The sequence below is a fragment of the Carlito syrichta genome, unplaced genomic scaffold (assembly GCF_000164805.1).
Source record: "Carlito syrichta isolate Samal-C Ts95f unplaced genomic scaffold, Tarsius_syrichta-2.0.1 Scaffold126473, whole genome shotgun sequence".
NCBI lineage: Eukaryota > Metazoa > Chordata > Mammalia > Primates > Tarsiidae > Carlito > Carlito syrichta.
This window is the reverse complement of record NW_007070569.1, coordinates 13013-29481: the sequence shown is the minus strand read 5'-3', so window position 1 is coordinate 29481 and position 16469 is coordinate 13013. Positions and strand designations below refer to the sequence as shown.

Below are 16469 nucleotides of genomic sequence, written 5' to 3'. Positions count from 1 at the left end.
GGCCGCTCCCGGCCACCGCAGCCTCGACCTGCTGGGCTCCAGCGATCCATCTGCCTCAGCTTTCCAAGTAGCTGGAACTACAGGCGTGTACTACCACGCCCAGCTAATTTTTTATTTATGTAGAGATGAGGTCTCACCAAGTTGCCCAAGCGGGTCTCGAACCCACGGTCAGGCAATCCATTCACCTCAGCCTCCCAAGGCGCGGGATTACAGGCTGAGCCAACGAGCCCGGCTGGCTTGCACCTTTAATCCCTACACTTTAGGAGGCCAAGCCAAGAGGATCACTTGAGACCACGAGTTCAAGACCAGCATGGGTGACATAGTGAGGCCTTGTCTCTATGAAAAATTCAAAAATTAGCCAGGCGTGGTGGTGTGTGCCTGTAGTGCCAGCTACTCGGGAGGCTGGGGCAGGATTGCTTGGAAGCTGGGAGTTCCAGACCAGCCTGGACAACATAGTGAAATCTTGTCTCCAGTTGGTTGAAGTGTCAGTTTATAAATAATGGATTAAGACGGGCTCGGTGGCTCAGCCTATAATCCCGCGCCTTTGGGAGGCTGAGGTGAGTGGATTGCCTGAGCCCGTGGGTTCGAGACCCGCCTGGGCCGCGAGACCTCATCTCTATAATAAATCAAAAAATCAGCCGGGCGTGGTAGCGCGCCCCTGTAGTTCCAGCTACTCAGAAGGCTGAGGCGGAAGGATCGTCGGAGCCCAGCAGGTCGAGGCTGCGGTGGCCGGGAGCAACAGAGTGAGATTCCAACTCAAAAATAAATAAATAAATAAATAAAAATAATGGATTAGACTGTGTTATTTAGGATTTAGCTATGCAGGGAGCTGTGCCCTGGCAAGGCCCCCAATAAACTACCCCCAGGAAACAATTAAAAGATTAAGTCAAGCCCCTGAGAACAGAAAACAGATCCAGCCATTAAATGTGTGACGTTTGCCCACCCCCTTTTTTTTTATCGCCCTGTGGTGTGTTCATCTGTTGGTCTGAACCATATTCTCATTACAGATTCGTCTTTTGGGGTCCACCATCCCACTCTGTTCCGCTCAGTGGGAGCGAATGTTTAATACATCTCGAATCCCGGGAGAAGAAACAGGTGAGAGAGACTTCCTCGGGATCCAGATGCTCTGAATTAGAGGGTGTCCGATCCTTATGCTCTGAATTAGGGGGTGTCCAAGGGACCAGCTTGACCTGTACCAACCTTTCCTAGGATTTTAGGTTGGTCAACATTGCTTCTGCCGAATCTTCTCGGCGCTTTTTTTTTTTGAGTTGGGATCTCACTCTATTGCCCAGGCTGGATTACAGTGCCCTCTCATGGCTCACTGCAGCCTCAACTTCCTGGGCTCAGACGATCCTTCCACCTCAGCCTCCTAAGTAGCTGGGGTTACAGGTGTGCGCCATCACACCTGGCTAACTTTTTGATTTTTTTTTTTTTTTTTTTGTAGAGACAAGGTCTTGCTATGTTGCCCAGGCTGGTCTTGAACTCCTGAGCTCAAGTGATCCTCCCACATCGGCCTTCCAAAGTGTGGGGGTTATAGGTGTGAGCCATTGCACCCACCTCAAGTATATTTTCTTTTATTTTTATTTTTGAGTTGGAGTCTTACTCTGTCGCCCAGATTGGAGGTGCTCATGGTCACCGCAGCCTCGACCGGCTGGGCTCAAGCGATCCTTCCGCCTCAGCCTTCCAAGTAGCTGGAACTACGGGCATGCGCCACCATGCCCAGCTTATTTTTTTATTTATTGTAGAGACGAGGTCTTGCCAAGTTGCCTGGGCTGGTCTCGAACTCACGGGCTCAGGCAATCCTCTCACCTCGGCCTCCCAAAGTGCTTGGATTATAGGCGTGAGCCACCACGCCGGACCTCAAGTATATTTTCAAGTTGTTGGTTACTGACTTTGCTCAGGCTGCCAGGAGAAATGCTACAGACGGAGTAGCTTAAGTGGCAGACCTTTCTTTGCTTTCAGACCTGGAGGCTGGATGTCCTCGGAGGCCTCTTTCCTTAGCTTATGGACAGCTGTGTTCCCTCTGTGTCCTCACACACTCAGTTCTCTGTGCGTGTCTGTGTCCTAATCGCCTCTTCTTTAAAGGACACCAGTCACTTGGGATTAGGGCCCAGCCTGGAGACTTCATTTTGCCTTAATTACCTCTTTAAAGACCCATCTCCCAAGGAGGTCACGTTCTGAGGTGCAGGGTTGGGACTTCAGCATATGAGTGAATGGACCATATTCAGCCTCTACACGAGGGTATAGGGACCCCAGTCATTTTTTATTTATTTTATTTGTTTTTTATTTTTGAGTTGGAGTCTCACTCCGTTGCCCAGGCTGGAGGGCATTGGCACGCTCACAGCCACCCCCCCAGTGTTGACCTGCAGGCTCCTGTGATTCTTTCGCCTCAGCCTCCCAAGTCACTGGAGCTACAGACGTGCGCTACCACACCCAGCTAATTTTTTTTTTTTTTTTTTTGAGTTGGAGTCTCACTCTGTCGCCCAGACTGGAGTGCAGTGGCTGCTCCCGGCTGATTTTTTGATTTATTGTAGAGATGAGGTCTCGCTGCCCAGGCGGGTCTCGAACCCGCGGGCTCAGGCAATCCACTCACCTCAGCCTCCCAAAGGCGCGGGATGACAGCCTGAGTCACTGAGCCCGGCCTTTTTTTTTTTTCTTTTTGGGTTGGAGTCTCACTCCGTCACCCAGGCTGGAGTGCAGTGGCACACTCAAGGCCACCCCAGGGTCAACCTGCTGGGCTCTGGCGATCCTCCCGCCTCAGCTATCCAAGTAGCTGGAACTACAGGCGCGCGCTACCACACCCGGCTAATTTTTTGATTTATTGTAGAGACAAGATCTCACCATGTTGCCCAGGCTGGTCTCGAACCCGTGGGCTCAGGTAATCCTCTTGCTTCGGCCTCCCAAAGTGCCGGGATGACAGGCGTGAGCTACCACACCTGGCCTCGGAAACAGTTCTCAGAATGTTTCTCAGAACATTTTCTAAGTTTCCCTGTTGTAATTAATGAATTTAATAACTGCTTTGCTTGAATGCTGACTTTATCTGGCCTTTATGGATATTATCTCTTAATTTTTGTACAACCACATAAGAGACATGAGTATTATCTCAATTTTACAGGTGAGAAAATTGAGGTCTTACAGAGGTTTGATTGCATCTAATGAGCGGCCAGGCCAAGCTTAGAAGTCAGGAGGGTTGGATCCCAGAGCTCTCAACTCTGTCCTATACTTAGTTGTTTAAACAGTCTTGAGAAACTGGCTTATCAAACTGAATGCATGCCAGGCGCAGTGGCTCACCCCTGCAAATTCAGCAGTTTGGGAGACCAAGGTGGGAGGATCATTGAGCCCGGGAGTTCAAGACCAGCCTGGGCAACACAGCAAGAGCTCGTCTCTCCAGAAAATAAAAAAAATTTAGCTGGGGTAGGGGGACGTACACCTGTCAGCTCAGCTACTCAGGAGGCTGAGGCGGAAGGATCCCCTGAGCCCAGGAGGTCGAGGCTGCGGTAAGCCGTGATCGTGCCACTGCACCTGCAGCCTGGGCGACCGAGCGAGACCCCAACTCAGAAAACAACAACGACAAAAACAGAATGCGGTAAGGCAGTGTTAGGAGTCGCGCGCCATTAACAAGGCCGTGATGGCCTGGGAGCCACTCTGACCTTCTGACGCTGAGTTTTGTGTCTCTGCTCCCCACCCCCATGGCACGCCCAGACACCATCCAGCACATCAAGGACAGCAAGCACATCGTCGTGTACCACAGGGGACGCTACTTCAAGGTCTGGCTGTACCACGACGGGCGGCTGCTGAGGCCACGGGAGATCGAACAACAGATGCAGAAGATCCTGGATGACCCGTCGGAACCTCAGCCGGGGGAGGCCAGGCTGGCGGCCCTCACCGCAGGGGACAGGTGAGGCTGTCCGTCCCCTGCCATGTTTCTGGGGGTGGCGGAGGCACTCCGTGGCGCTCCTCCTTACGTGGCCGCTGGTTCCACTCCCGGCCCAGCAGGTCACCAAAGCAGTGAGGACATGCTGGGGTCCCCCGGCCAGCTGTGTGTGTGACAAGCACATGTGCACGTGGAGACACGAGGGCACGTGACAGGAGTGAATGAATGAAACTGGTTTATTAAACTGAATTCATGAATTTATTATTTTATTTTATTATTATTATTATTTTTCAGTTGGTGTCTCAATCTGTCACCCAGGCTGGAGTGCAGTGGCACACTCATGGCCACCCCAGCATCGACCTTCTGCTTCAGCCTTCCAGTTAGCTGGAACTACAGACAGACACTACCACGCCTGGCTAATTTTTATTTATTGTAGAGATGAGGTCTTGCCAAGTTGCCCGGGCTGGTCTCGAACCCACAGTCTCAGGCAATCTACTCGCCTCAGTCTCCCAAAGTGCTGGGATGACAGGCTGAGCCACCAAGCCCAGCCAATGAATTTATTTGAGTCAAGGTCTCACTCTGTGGCATGATCACAGCTCACTGCAGCCTCAACCTCCTGGCCTCGAGAAATCCTCCCAGCTTAGCCTCCCAAGGAGATGAAAACAGTAAGACCTCCAACTAAAAAATTAAAAGAAGGGCCTGAGTGTCGCAGTGGCTTTGCGGATCCCAGTTAAAGTGGGCACAGGGGGCCAGGCTCCGTGGCTCAGCCTGTCATCCCAGAACTTTGGGAGGCCGAGGTGAGTGGATTGCCTGAGCCTGTGGGTTCGAGACCAGCCTGAGCAACTTGGTGAGACCTCATCCCTACAATAAAATAAAACAAATTAAACAGGCGTGGTGGCGCATGCCTGTAGTTCCGGCTACTTGGAAGGCTGAGGTGGAAGGATTGCCTGAGCCCAGTAGTTCAATGGTGGGGTGGCCATAAGTGTGCCACTGCACTACAGCCTGGGCGACACAGTGAGACTCCAACTTTGAAAAAAATAATAATAGTTTCTGTGAGTCTTCTTGAGACTCCTTGAGAGGTTGAGGGGGGAGTCACTTGAGCCTAAGAGTTCTAGTCCAGCCTGGGCAACATAGTGAGACCTCATCTCTTAAAAAAACAAAATCCAATGGGTGACAGATAGGAATCACTGCCTTTTCCTGCCTTCCATGCAGAAATGTGGGACCCATGTGTGTCTAAGCAGGGAGGCCCAGCCTGACAGTCCTGTATGCTCAGGGAGCTGGCCGACCTGGAGAGGGCCTCTGCCTTCCACCTGGCTCCCAGGAAGCTTCGGACGCCTGCCAGGCCCTCGGGCCCTGAAGGGTGGGCCTCTCTCTCTCTGCAGGAGTGAGTCAAACATGAGCCTGCCTTTCACTGATGGGGTTTGTAGAGGGATGGGAACGGAGGTTGTAGTTAAAACCACTCACTGGCTGGGTGTGGTGGCTCGAGCCTGTCATCCCAGCATTTTGGGAGGCTGAGGTGAGGGGATTACCTGAGCCTGGGGTTTGAGGTCAGCCTGGCAACTAGGCGAGACCTCGTCTCTATAATCAATCAAAAAATTAGCCGGGTGTGGTGGCGTGCATCTATGGTTCCAGCTACCTGGAAGACTGAGGTGGAAGGATCGCCGGAGCCCAGCAGGTCGAGGCTGCGGTGGCCGGGAGCGGCCACTGCCCTCCAGCCTGGGCGACAGAGTGAGACCAACTTAAAAAAAAAAAAAAATGGGCAGGGACCTCATCGTCGGACTGGAGTCATGTGGTCATCTGTGGCATGGATTTGGGGTCTGACGGCCTGGGTTTGAATCTCTCTCTGCCACGTAGTCACTATGACCTATCGCTCTGTGTCTCAGTTTCCCCATCTGAAAGATGGGCGTGGTAGCGTTGAGAAGATCAGCGAGTTGGTGCGTGGAAAAGGCTTAGAGCACAGTCTGGCATGGAGGATGCCCTTGCGTGTTTACTGTGACTCTTTGCTGCCAAGATTTGATAGGATGGTTCCCATGGGCGGGGGCGGGATACAGGGAAAGGTGTTTAATGTGGAGCACTGTGCACTGAGTCTGCCATTCTCAGGGCCCGTCTGCCTCCTGGTCATCCCTTCATTCGCATTTTTTTGAGTTGGAGTCTCACTCTCACTAAGATTGCAGTGGCACAATCATGGCTCACGGCAGCCTCAACCTCCTGGGCTCAAGGGATCCTTCTGCCTCAGCCTCCCACGTAGCTGGGACTACAGGCACATGCCACCATGCCCGGCTAATTTTTTTATTTTTTGTGGAGATGAGGTCTCGCTATGTTACCCAGGCTGGTCTTGAACTCCTGGGCTCCAGCAGTCCTCCCACCTCGGCCTCCCAAAGTGCCGGGATGACAGGAGTGAGCCTCTATGCCTGGCTCATTCAGCATTTATTTTTAATTCTCTTCCTTCCTTCCATCCTTCTTTATTGTTGGAGTCTCACTCCGTCGCCCAGGCTGGAGTACAGTGGCACACTCGTGGCCACCGCAGCCTTGACCTGCTGGGCTCCGGCGATCTTTCCACCTCAGCCTTCCAAGTAGGTGGAACTAATTTTTAGTAGCCTGGCTAACTTTTTTAATTTTTTGTGGAGACGAGGTCTTGCTCTGTTGCCCAGACTGGTCTTGAGCTCTTGGGCTCAAGAGATCTTCCTGCCTCGGCATCCCAAAGTGCTAGGATGACAGCCATGAGCCACTGTGCCTGGCTCAATCAGCATTTATTTTTTATTTTATTTATTTATTTATTTAGAGTTGGAGTCTCACTCTATTGTCCGGGCTGGGGTGCGGTGGTACACTCATGGCCAGTGCATCCTCGACCTGCTGGGCTCAGGTGATCCTTCTGCCTCAGCCTTCCAAGGAGCTGGAACTACAGGCATGCACCACCATGCCTGGCTAGTTTTCTGATTTATTGTAGAGACAAGGTTTCACCAAGTTGCCCAGGCTGGTCTCGAACCCCTGGGCTCAGGCAGTCTTCTCACTTCTGCCTCCCAAAGTGCAGGAATGACAGGCGTGTGCCACCGTGCCTGGGTTCATTCAGCATTTATTAGCAAAAAAATCACCCACCACGCTCTGAGCTCTGGCCTCGAGACCATGAGAGACTGAGGTTGCTTCTGGCAAACAGGTTAGGCAGCAGGCAGGCTGTGTCAGAGAAAATCATCCACCTGGAAGTTTCTTCCAAGAAATTCCTGAAAACTGCAAAGGTTTTCATTGTGTCATCCCAGACATCGTGTGCCAGGAAATGCCACCTATTACGGGTTCAACTGTGTCTAACTGTATTTAATCTTTACCTCAGAGTCCCCTGGGCCAAGTGTCGCCAGGCCTATTTCGGACGGGGGAAAAATAAGCAGTCTCTTGACGCCGTCGAAAAAGCAGCTTTCTTTGTGACGTTGGATGAGACCAAACAAGGATATAGGAAAGAGGACCCAGACACGTCGATGGACAGCTACGCCAAGTCTCTGCTGCACGGCAGGTGTTTTGACAGGTAGGATCCTCGCCTTCTGAAAGATGGCAGCATGCCTGTGAGCTTGGAAGAAACGTCCCATGTGACTGACATCCGCCCCCGAGAATCTATACTGCTAGACACAAGCTAACACCAAAAAAAAGCACTTATGGCCAGGCATAGTGGCTCACGCCTATCATCCCAGCACTTTGGGAGGCCAAGGTGGGAGGATCACTTGAGCCCAGGAGTTAAAGATCAGCCAGGGCAACATAGCCAGACCTTATCTCTTTGAAAAATCAAGAAATTAGCCAGGCGTGGCAGCGTGTGCCTGTAGTCCCAGCTACTTGGGAGGCTGGGGTGGGGGGATCTCCTGAGCCCAGGAGGTCATGGCTGCTATGACTCATGATTCTGCCCCTGCACTCCAGCCTGGGTGACAGAGGGACTCAAATACTAAGATATAATATATATATATACACACCATATATATATGTCTTAATTATATATAATTAAATATATTAATTATATATAGTTAAATAAATAATAAATTAAATATACCATTTAATTTTTTTCCTTCCACTGAAGCTGGCAGATACACACACACAACTAGAGTTGCAGATTTGGGGTTTTCCTTTTTTGTATACACAAACTTTTGTTTGGAGATGAACATGGCACCGTGGACTGCCAGTGCCCGACCCAGGCAGGGGAGGCTGGTGACAGGGCTGGGGGGAGGGCTTAGACCTGGGGACTGGCAGGTGACGATCTCCAGCCCCCTTTACCTGATCTGTAAAGTTTGGGTCCGCCTCCCCGCAGAGTGGAGGCACAGATCGGCTGACGAGGGGGCTGTGTGCCCACACGAAAAGCCTCAGACTCATCCCCAGTTGGCTTTTTTTCCCCTCGGATCGGGGTCTCACTCTGTTGCCCAGGCTGGAGTGCAATGGCATGATCACAGCTGTCCGCAGCCTTGACCTTCTGGGTTCAGGCAAGCCTTCTGTCTCAGCCTCCTGAGTAGCTAGGACTATAGGTACACACCACCATGCCCAGCTAATGTCTTCATTATCTGTAGAGACAGGGTCTCGCTCTGTTGCCCAGTCTGGTCTCAAATTCCCGGGCTCAAGCAATCCTCCGGCCTCGGGCTCCCCAAGGGCTGGGATGACAGGCGTGAGCCCCCAACACCCGGCACCCAGCTGCCTTATTACTATAATCCGTCTGGCTCTTCTTATCTCCAGAACATCGGTGCTTATCTGTGTGCCTGGCACAGGGAAGGAACGAAGGACTTGGCGTCCTGTTTGTATGTGTGTCATCATCCCGCAGAGATGGGAACACCTGCTCTATGTTAGAGGGCCGGGTGCAGAGTGGATGATTCCACCTGGGATGAAACACACATGGAGGTTTTGGTCAATTTCGGTCAGTGTTGACACGACGCCCTTTTTTGAGTTCCGTAAACACGTTTGCTTCCCGCAGGTGGTTTGACAAGTCATTCACGTTCGTGGTCTTCAAGAACGGGAAGATGGGAATGAATGCGGAGCACTCCTGGGCTGACGCACCCATCATCGGCCACCTCTGGGAGGTGAGTGGGTCCCGTCTTGACGTGACCGCAGAAACCGCTTTTGAAAAGCCAAACCCCAGACCGAACTTGGTTTTGTAATAGGAACATCTGCCTGCTTTATTTTCTTCTTTGTGAGTCGGAGTCTCACTCTGTCGCCCAGGCTGGAGGGCAGGGGCACATTTATGGCCACCGCAGCCTCGACCTGCGGGGCTCCGGCGATCCTTCCGCCTCAGCCTTCCAAGTAGCTGGAACTACAGGCGCGCACTACCACACCTGGCTCATTTTTTGATTTACTGTAGAGATGAGGTCTCACCAAGTTGCCCGGGCGGGTCTCGAACACCTGGGCTCAGGCAGTCCTCTTGCTTCGGCCTCCCAAAGTGCTGGGATGATAGGCATGAACCACCACACCCAGCATATTTTACTTTTTAAGGCAGGGCAAGACTTCTTTCTTTTTTTTTTTTTTTTTTTTTTGAGGCAAGTCTGACTGTCATTCAGGCTGAGTGCAGCGGTGTGAACTTCCTCACTGCAACCTGAAACTCCTGAGCTCAAGGCATCCTCCCACCTCAGCTTCACAAGTAGTTGGGACTACAGGGGTGTGCCGTGATGCCCTGACAATTTACCTACTCGAGCTCCTGGCCTCAAGTGATCCTCCTGCCTCGGCCTCTCAAAGCTGGCAGGAGTGCGTGTCTGTTTTATTCACAAAACACAGCTCTTGTCCTCTGTGTCACCAGCGCCTGGGTGTCACCGGTGCTATTGTGTTCTGACCAATACAAAGTGCCGTAAAACAGTGGTGAGTAAGTTGTCTTGAGTCTACCCGCCAGTGAACAGCAAACATCTGTGCCCAGATCTGGGTCTGGGCTCTGCTTCTAACCAGGTGTGTGATCTGGGGCAAGCTGTTGACTGTCTCCTGTCTTGTCTTTTTCGCCTCTAAAATGGAGATGAAGGCCAGGCGTGCTGGCTCACGCCTGTCATCCCAGCACTTTGGGAGGCCGAGGTGAGAGGATTGCCTGAGCCCAGGGGTTCGAGACCAGCTTTGGCAACATGGCAAGACCTCATCTCTATAATAAAAAAATAAATAAGCCGGGCTCGGTGGCTCAGCCTGTCATCCCAGCGCTTTGGGAGACCGAGGTGAGAGAATTGCCTGAGCCCAGGGGTTCGAAATCTGCCTGGGCAACTTGGCAAGACTTCGTCTCTACAATAAGTCAAAAAATTAGCTGGGTGTGGTGGTGCAGGCCTGTAGTTCCAGCCACTTGGAAGGCTGAGGCAGAAGGATCGCCGAAGCCCAGCAGGTCGAGGCTGCGGTGGCCTTGAGCGTGCCTCTGCACTCCAGCCTGGGCTAGAGTGAGACTCCAACTCAAAAAAAAAAAAATCACACCTCTTCAACAAGGGTACCTGCACAATGAATATTTGTATACCTAACCCTGAAGTGTACCCCACAATTTTAAAATAAAAAATTTAAAGGTGAAAAAAAAAATGACCCAGAAGTTTCGTTGGAGCCCAACAGGTCGAGGCTGCGAACAAAATCTTAGAGGTGAAACACAATTTGTGTAGCGCTGTTAGCTCTAATAACCTCTGAGTTCGCCTCTGTATCTTTCTGTTCTTGGCAGTACGTCATGGCCACTGATAGCTTCCAGCTGGGCTATGCAGAAGACGGACACTGTAAGGGAGACACCAACCCGAACATTCTGTACCCCACCCGGCTACAGTGGGACATCCCGGAGGAGGTGAGTCCGAATTGGCACGCCGTAGCCACTTACCTGGGGCGGGAGACGGATCGAAGCTCTCACGAGCGAATTTTCCAGCTGTGGTTCCTGGGTTTTCATGAGCTCATTTGAAACCCATTGAGACTGAAAGTTGTTTGTCCAGGGAGTGTCACCAGGGCTGCGAGGCTGTGACAGCCCCGTTGCCTCAGGGGCCTTGGTAAATATTTCTTCTTCCATTTAAAGCTTTGGCTAATATTGTCATTGAGATTTCCAGCTCAGATTTAGCTCGACATCTATAAAATGCTCACAGTGAAAAAAAAAAAGTCGAGCCAGGTGCCGTGGCTCACGCCTGTCATCCCAGCACTTTGGGAGGCCGAGGCGAGGGGATTGCCTGAGCCCAGAGGTTCAAGATCAGCCTGGGCAACTTGGCGAGACCTCATCTCTAAAATAATAATCAAAAAAATTAGCTGGGCGTGGTGGTGCACACCTGTAGTCCTAGTTACTTGGAAGGTCGAGGCAGAAGGATTGCCTGAGCCCAGCAGGTGGAGGCTGCGGTGGCCATGAGCATGCCCCTGCCCTCCAGCCTGGATGACAGAGTAAGACTCTGACTCAAAAAGAAAAAAGAAAAATCACAGAGTTAAGAGGTAAAATACTTTAAGTTGCTAATTTATTATTTTTGAAACTTGATTTTTGTTCCTTTGGAGATTATCAGACATAACCCACTTAGTAGGAGTCCTCTTGGGAAGGAATTTTAGGATCGGAAATGCCAAATCCTGGCTCTTCTAATCCAAGCAGGAGCTCTGGAACCCAAGAAATTATTTTTGATGTAGTAAAGTCTGTAGGCTGGGCTCTGTGGCCCAGCCTGTCATCTCAGCACTTTAGGAGGCTGAGGAGAATGGATTGCCTGAGCCTGCGGGTTCGAGGCCAGCTTGGGCAACTTGGTGGGACCTCATCTCTACGATAAATCAAAAAATCAGCTGGGCGTGGTAGCACGTGCCTATAGTTCCGCTACTTGGAAGGCTGAGGTGGAAGGATCGCCTGAGCCCAGCAGGCGGATGCTGGGGTGGCCGTCAGCATGCCTCTGCACTCCAGTCTGGGCGGCAGAGTGACTCGGGCTCAAAAAAAAGTCTGTATCCGGCCTTTTTTCTATTTTTAAAACAGGATCTCACTGTTGTGTAGCCGGAGAGTAGTGGCCCAATTGTAACTCACGGCAGCCTCAAACTCCTGGGCCCGAGCGATCCTCCCACCTCAGCCTCGTCCCGATTTACATGCTTCCATTTTTTTTTTTTTTGAGTCGGAGTCTCACTCAGTCGCCCAGACTGGAGTGCGGTGGCCGCTCCTGGGCTGGGCTCCGAGGATCCTTCCGCCTCAACCTTCCGAGTAGCTGGAATTACAGGCATGCGCTACCATGCCCGGCTGATTTTTGATTTATTGTAAAGATGAGGTCTCGCTGCCCAGGCGGGTCTCGAACCCGCGGGCTCAGGTAATCCTCAGCCTCCCAAAGGTGTGGGATTACAGGCTGAGCCACCGAGCCCAGCTGCATGCTCCTGTTTTAAGAAATCTTCTTTACTCTGTAATGTTGACTCACCAACTCCTTGACGTTGCGTTCCAGGCCAGCAGAGCCCGAACGAAGCTTCTAGAACACCTATGTGCCCTCTGAGGTGCAGCCCAGCCTCATGTACCTGGAAACACTGGGCAGCACTGAGGCACCAGTGCCAGGGACTTCTTAAATTTCTGAGTTGGGTCTCACTCTGTTGCCCAGGCTGGAGTGCGGTGGCTCAATCACTGTTCACTGCAGTTTCAACTTCCTTGGGGCATCCTCCTGCCTCAGCCTCCCAAGAAGTTGGGACTATAGGCATGCGCCACCATGCCTGCCTAAATTTTTTTTTTGAGTCAGAGTCTCACTCTGTTGTCCATGCTGGAGTGCAGTAGCATGCTCAGGGCCACCGCAGCCTCGACCTGCTGGGCTCCGGCGATCCTTCTGCCTCAGCCTTCCAAGTAGCTGGGACTACAGGCTCTAGCCACCACACCCGGATAATTTCTTGATTTATTGTAGAGATGAGGTCTCACCATGTTGCCCAGGCTGGTCTCGAACCCCTGGACTCAGGCAGTCTTCTCACCTCAACCTTCCAAAGTACTGGGGTTACAGGCGTAAGCCACTGAATCCTAATTTTTTGATTTCTTGTAGAGACTTGGTCTCACTATGTTGCCCAGACTGGTCACAAATGCCTGGCCTCAAGCAATCCTCCTGCCTCGGCCTCCCAAAGTGCTGGGATTGCAGACTTGAGCCACCACACCCTAATTTTTTAATTTCCTTTTATTTATTTATTTATTTTTGACTTGGAGTCTCACTCTGTCGCCCAGACTGGAGTGCAGCGGCCACTCCCGGCCACCGCAGCCTCGACCCGCTGGGCTCCGGCGATCCTTCCGCCTCAGCCTTCCGAGTAGCCGGAATTACAGAAGCACGCTACCACGCCCGGCTGATTTTTTTATTTTTTGTAGAGATGAGGTCTCGTTGCCCAGGCGGGTCTCGAACCCGCGGGCTCAGGCAATCCACTCACCTCAGCCTCCCAAGGCGCGGATTTCAGGCTGAGCCACCGAGCCCGGCACATTCTGATTTCTTATAGAGATGTGGTCTCACTGTGTTGCCCAGACTGGTCTCGAACGCTTGGCCTCCAGCGATCCTCCCGCCTCGGCCTCCCAACGTGCTGGGATTGCAGGCGTGAGCCCCCGTGCCCTGCCATGTGTCAGCCTTTTTCCCCCATCTGAAGCGAAACCGCCTCCTCCGCTCTCTCCAGTGTCAAGAGGCCATCGAGACCGCCCTGAGCAGCGCCAGCCTCCTGGCCGACGACGTGGACTTCCACTCCTTCCCGTTCGACACCTTCGGGAAAGGTGTCATCAAGAAGTGCCGCACCAGCCCCGACGCCTTCGTGCAGCTCGCGCTCCAGCTGGCCCACTACAAGGTGAGGCCGAGGGCCGGGGCTGCAGCATGAGCGCGCGGGGTCCCCAGGCGTGGCCAAGACTGTTTGCCCGCCGGGGGAGCGGGGTGGGTGATGGCCAGAAGCACAGCCCTCCCGGGACCCCACAGGCGTCGTGGTGTAGGGCGCCCACTGTGCGCAGGGGCGAGGTCCGCAGGCCCCTGGGATCCCCGTGTGACCTGGGAGGCGAGGAGTCGGGGCCAGGGGCAAAGTGAGATGTCACCACTCAACGCGGGGAAGGTTAAACCTTCACACCAGCCCTGACTCCCAGCATTTGGTCAAGCGGAGACGCTCAGGGCACAGTCTTGCCCGCACCTGGCCTTTGCCCTCCCCGTGCGCAAAGGGGTGACCACAGCCACTTGGAGGCACTGCACACCCAGCAGGACCAGGTGTTTTTGTCACCTTTCTTTTTGGCCCCGTCCAAGAGGCAGCCCGTGGGAAGACGCGATGGGACTTCCTACCCGTGAGGAAGCATTCCAGGAAGGGCCCTGGATTTTGGAGGGCGGCGGAAGTTCTGTGGCATCGGCTTAAGATGTACCATTATTATTATTATTATTTTTTTTTTTTTTTGAGTTGGAGTCTCACTCTGTTGCCCAGACTGGAGTGCAGTGGCCACTCCCGGCCGCCACAGCCTCAACCTGCTGGACTCCGGTAATCCTTCCGCCTCTGCCTTCCAAGTGGTTGGAACTACAGGCGCGCACCACCACGCCAGGCTAATTTTTTGATTTATCGTAGAGATGAGGTCTCACCAAGTTGCCTGGGCAGGTCTCGAACCCCCGGGATCAGGCAATCCACTCATCTCAGCTTCCCAAAGTGCTGGGATAACAGGCTAAGCCACCGAGCCTGGCCTTGTTTTTTTTTTTTTTTAACATCAGAGTCTCACTCTGTCATCCAGGCTGGAGTGCAGTGGCACACTCACGGCCACCACAGTCTCAATCTGCTGGGCTCAAGCGACCCTTCCACCTCAACCTTCCAAGTAGCTGGGACTACAGGTGCACGCCACCACACCCAGCTAGTTTTTTTTTTTTTTTATTTTAGAGATGAGATCTTACTATGTTGCTCAGGCTGATCTCGAATTCCTGGGCTCAGACAGTGCTCTTGCCTCAGCGTCACAAAGTGCAAGGATTACAGGTGTGAGCCATGACACCCAGCTCATTTTTAAATTTTTTTTGTAGAGACTCGGTCTCACCGTGTTGCCCAGGCTGGTCTCGAACTCCTGGGCTCAGACGATCCTCCCTCCTCAGCCTAGACAATCATTTTGACAGATCCTAAAAAGACATCTGAAGCTTCACGTCCATTCCCATAACAGCTCTTGGACAAGGGGCTCGGTGACAGGGTCTCTTTCCTTGGTGAATTTCCCATGGTGAGTTCCGTCGGATGTTAGTAGCCAGCTGTGGCAGAAACGTGAGTGTGTGAGGGGGAACCCCATTAAGACGAGAAGGTTGAGGGTGTCTCTGGGAGCCGACAGGGCACTCAGGAACATTTTGGTGGCCTCGGAAGATGGCACTGTCCTGCCCTGCGCTTTGGGCTTCGTCGGCAAGCCCGGCCTCGCTCTGACACGCTTCTCCTCCCCCAGGACATGGGCAAATTCTGCCTCACGTACGAGGCCTCCATGACCCGGCTCTTCCGAGAGGGGAGGACAGAGACCGTGCGCTCCTGCACCACCGAGTCGTGCAGCTTCGTGCAGGCCATGGTGGACCCGGGCCAGACGGTAATGGACATCGGGTTGAGGACACAAAAAGCGTTTGTCATGCTCTCCTAAACGGAACCTGGCTTCTCTGATTTCTTCTCCAGTGGCGCAAAATTCGTTTTTCCACCCCTTTTGGGGGAACAGAAAGTATTAAAAGGTGACAAGAGGGACGTGTACAGATTCATGTTGCAAACTGTGCTTCTACAAATGAGATTCTACTTTCTTCTTCTTTTTTTTTAATGTAAAGGGGACAGACAGATCGTGACTTCCAGCATCTCGCAAAGTAGGCAGGTCACCTTAGGGTCATCCTTGACCCCCTCAAAAATTCATCTCTGATTGGCAGTTGGGATTTGGCCATCACCCTGAATTATTATTTTCCTTACTCATAAGTTTAAGGCTTGAGATTCTACCTTCTACGAGTCTCTTTTTTTTTTTTTTGAGTTAGAGTCTCTGTCACCCAGGCTGAAGTGCTGTGGCACGATCACGGCTCACTGCAGCCTCAATCTCCTGGGTTCAAGCAATCCTCCCGCCTCAGCCTCCCGAGTGACTGGGACTACAGGCGTGTGCCGCCACACTCAGACAATGCTTTGATTTTTTTTTTTTTTGTAAAGACGAGGTCTTGCTATGTCGCCTCGGCTGGTTTTGAACTCCTGACCTCAAGCGATCCTTCCGCCTTGGCCTCCCAAAGTTCTGGGATTACAGGCATGAGTCACTGTGCCTGACCAAGAGTCCTTCAACGAGACGAGTACACAAGTGAGGAGAGACTAGCAGGTAGAGGATGGAAAACGGCACAGGTTGTTGGTGTCAGGGCAACAAAGCAGTGACCATCACACCGGAACGTTCCACTGGGGGTTATTAAGCCTTTGCCACACTTGGGGCCCCGAGTGCCGAGTTCAGACCTAAGAGTTTTCTTTTTTATTTTTTTGAGTCGGGTGACACTCTGTCGCCCAGGCTGGGGTGCAGTGACACGAACATGTCTCACCACAGCCTCAACCTCCCAGGCTCAGGCGATCCTCCCACCTCAGCGTCCCAAAGTGCTGGGATTCTAGACGTAAGCCACCATATCCGACGGGCCTAGGGTTTTCTGTACAGTGTCTTTTTGTTGTGGTTGAGTTGGAGTCTCACTGTCACCCAGACTGGAGTGCTGTGGCCGCTCCCGGCCACCGCAGCCTCGACCTGCTGGGCTCCGGCGATCCTTCCACCTCA

At 52.6% G+C, this 16469-nt stretch overlaps 1 protein-coding gene across 1 annotated transcript in view; it reads left to right on the top strand.

Annotated features, from left to right (window-relative positions):
* The first annotated feature begins 1009 nt into the window (after positions 1–1009).
* LOC103250067 (carnitine O-palmitoyltransferase 1, liver isoform) overlaps positions 1010–16469 on the top strand; it is a 22001-nt gene continuing 6541 nt past the window's right edge. The window contains exons 1-7 of the mRNA XM_008048660.1: positions 1010–1095; positions 3703–3898; positions 7200–7388; positions 8808–8913; positions 10500–10616; positions 13394–13558; positions 15150–15284. Of these exons, the coding sequence (XP_008046851.1) occupies positions 1059–1095; positions 3703–3898; positions 7200–7388; positions 8808–8913; positions 10500–10616; positions 13394–13558; positions 15150–15284 (945 nt within the window). The 5' untranslated portion in view covers positions 1010–1058. The remainder of the gene's footprint in view (positions 1096–3702; positions 3899–7199; positions 7389–8807; positions 8914–10499; positions 10617–13393; positions 13559–15149; positions 15285–16469) is intronic.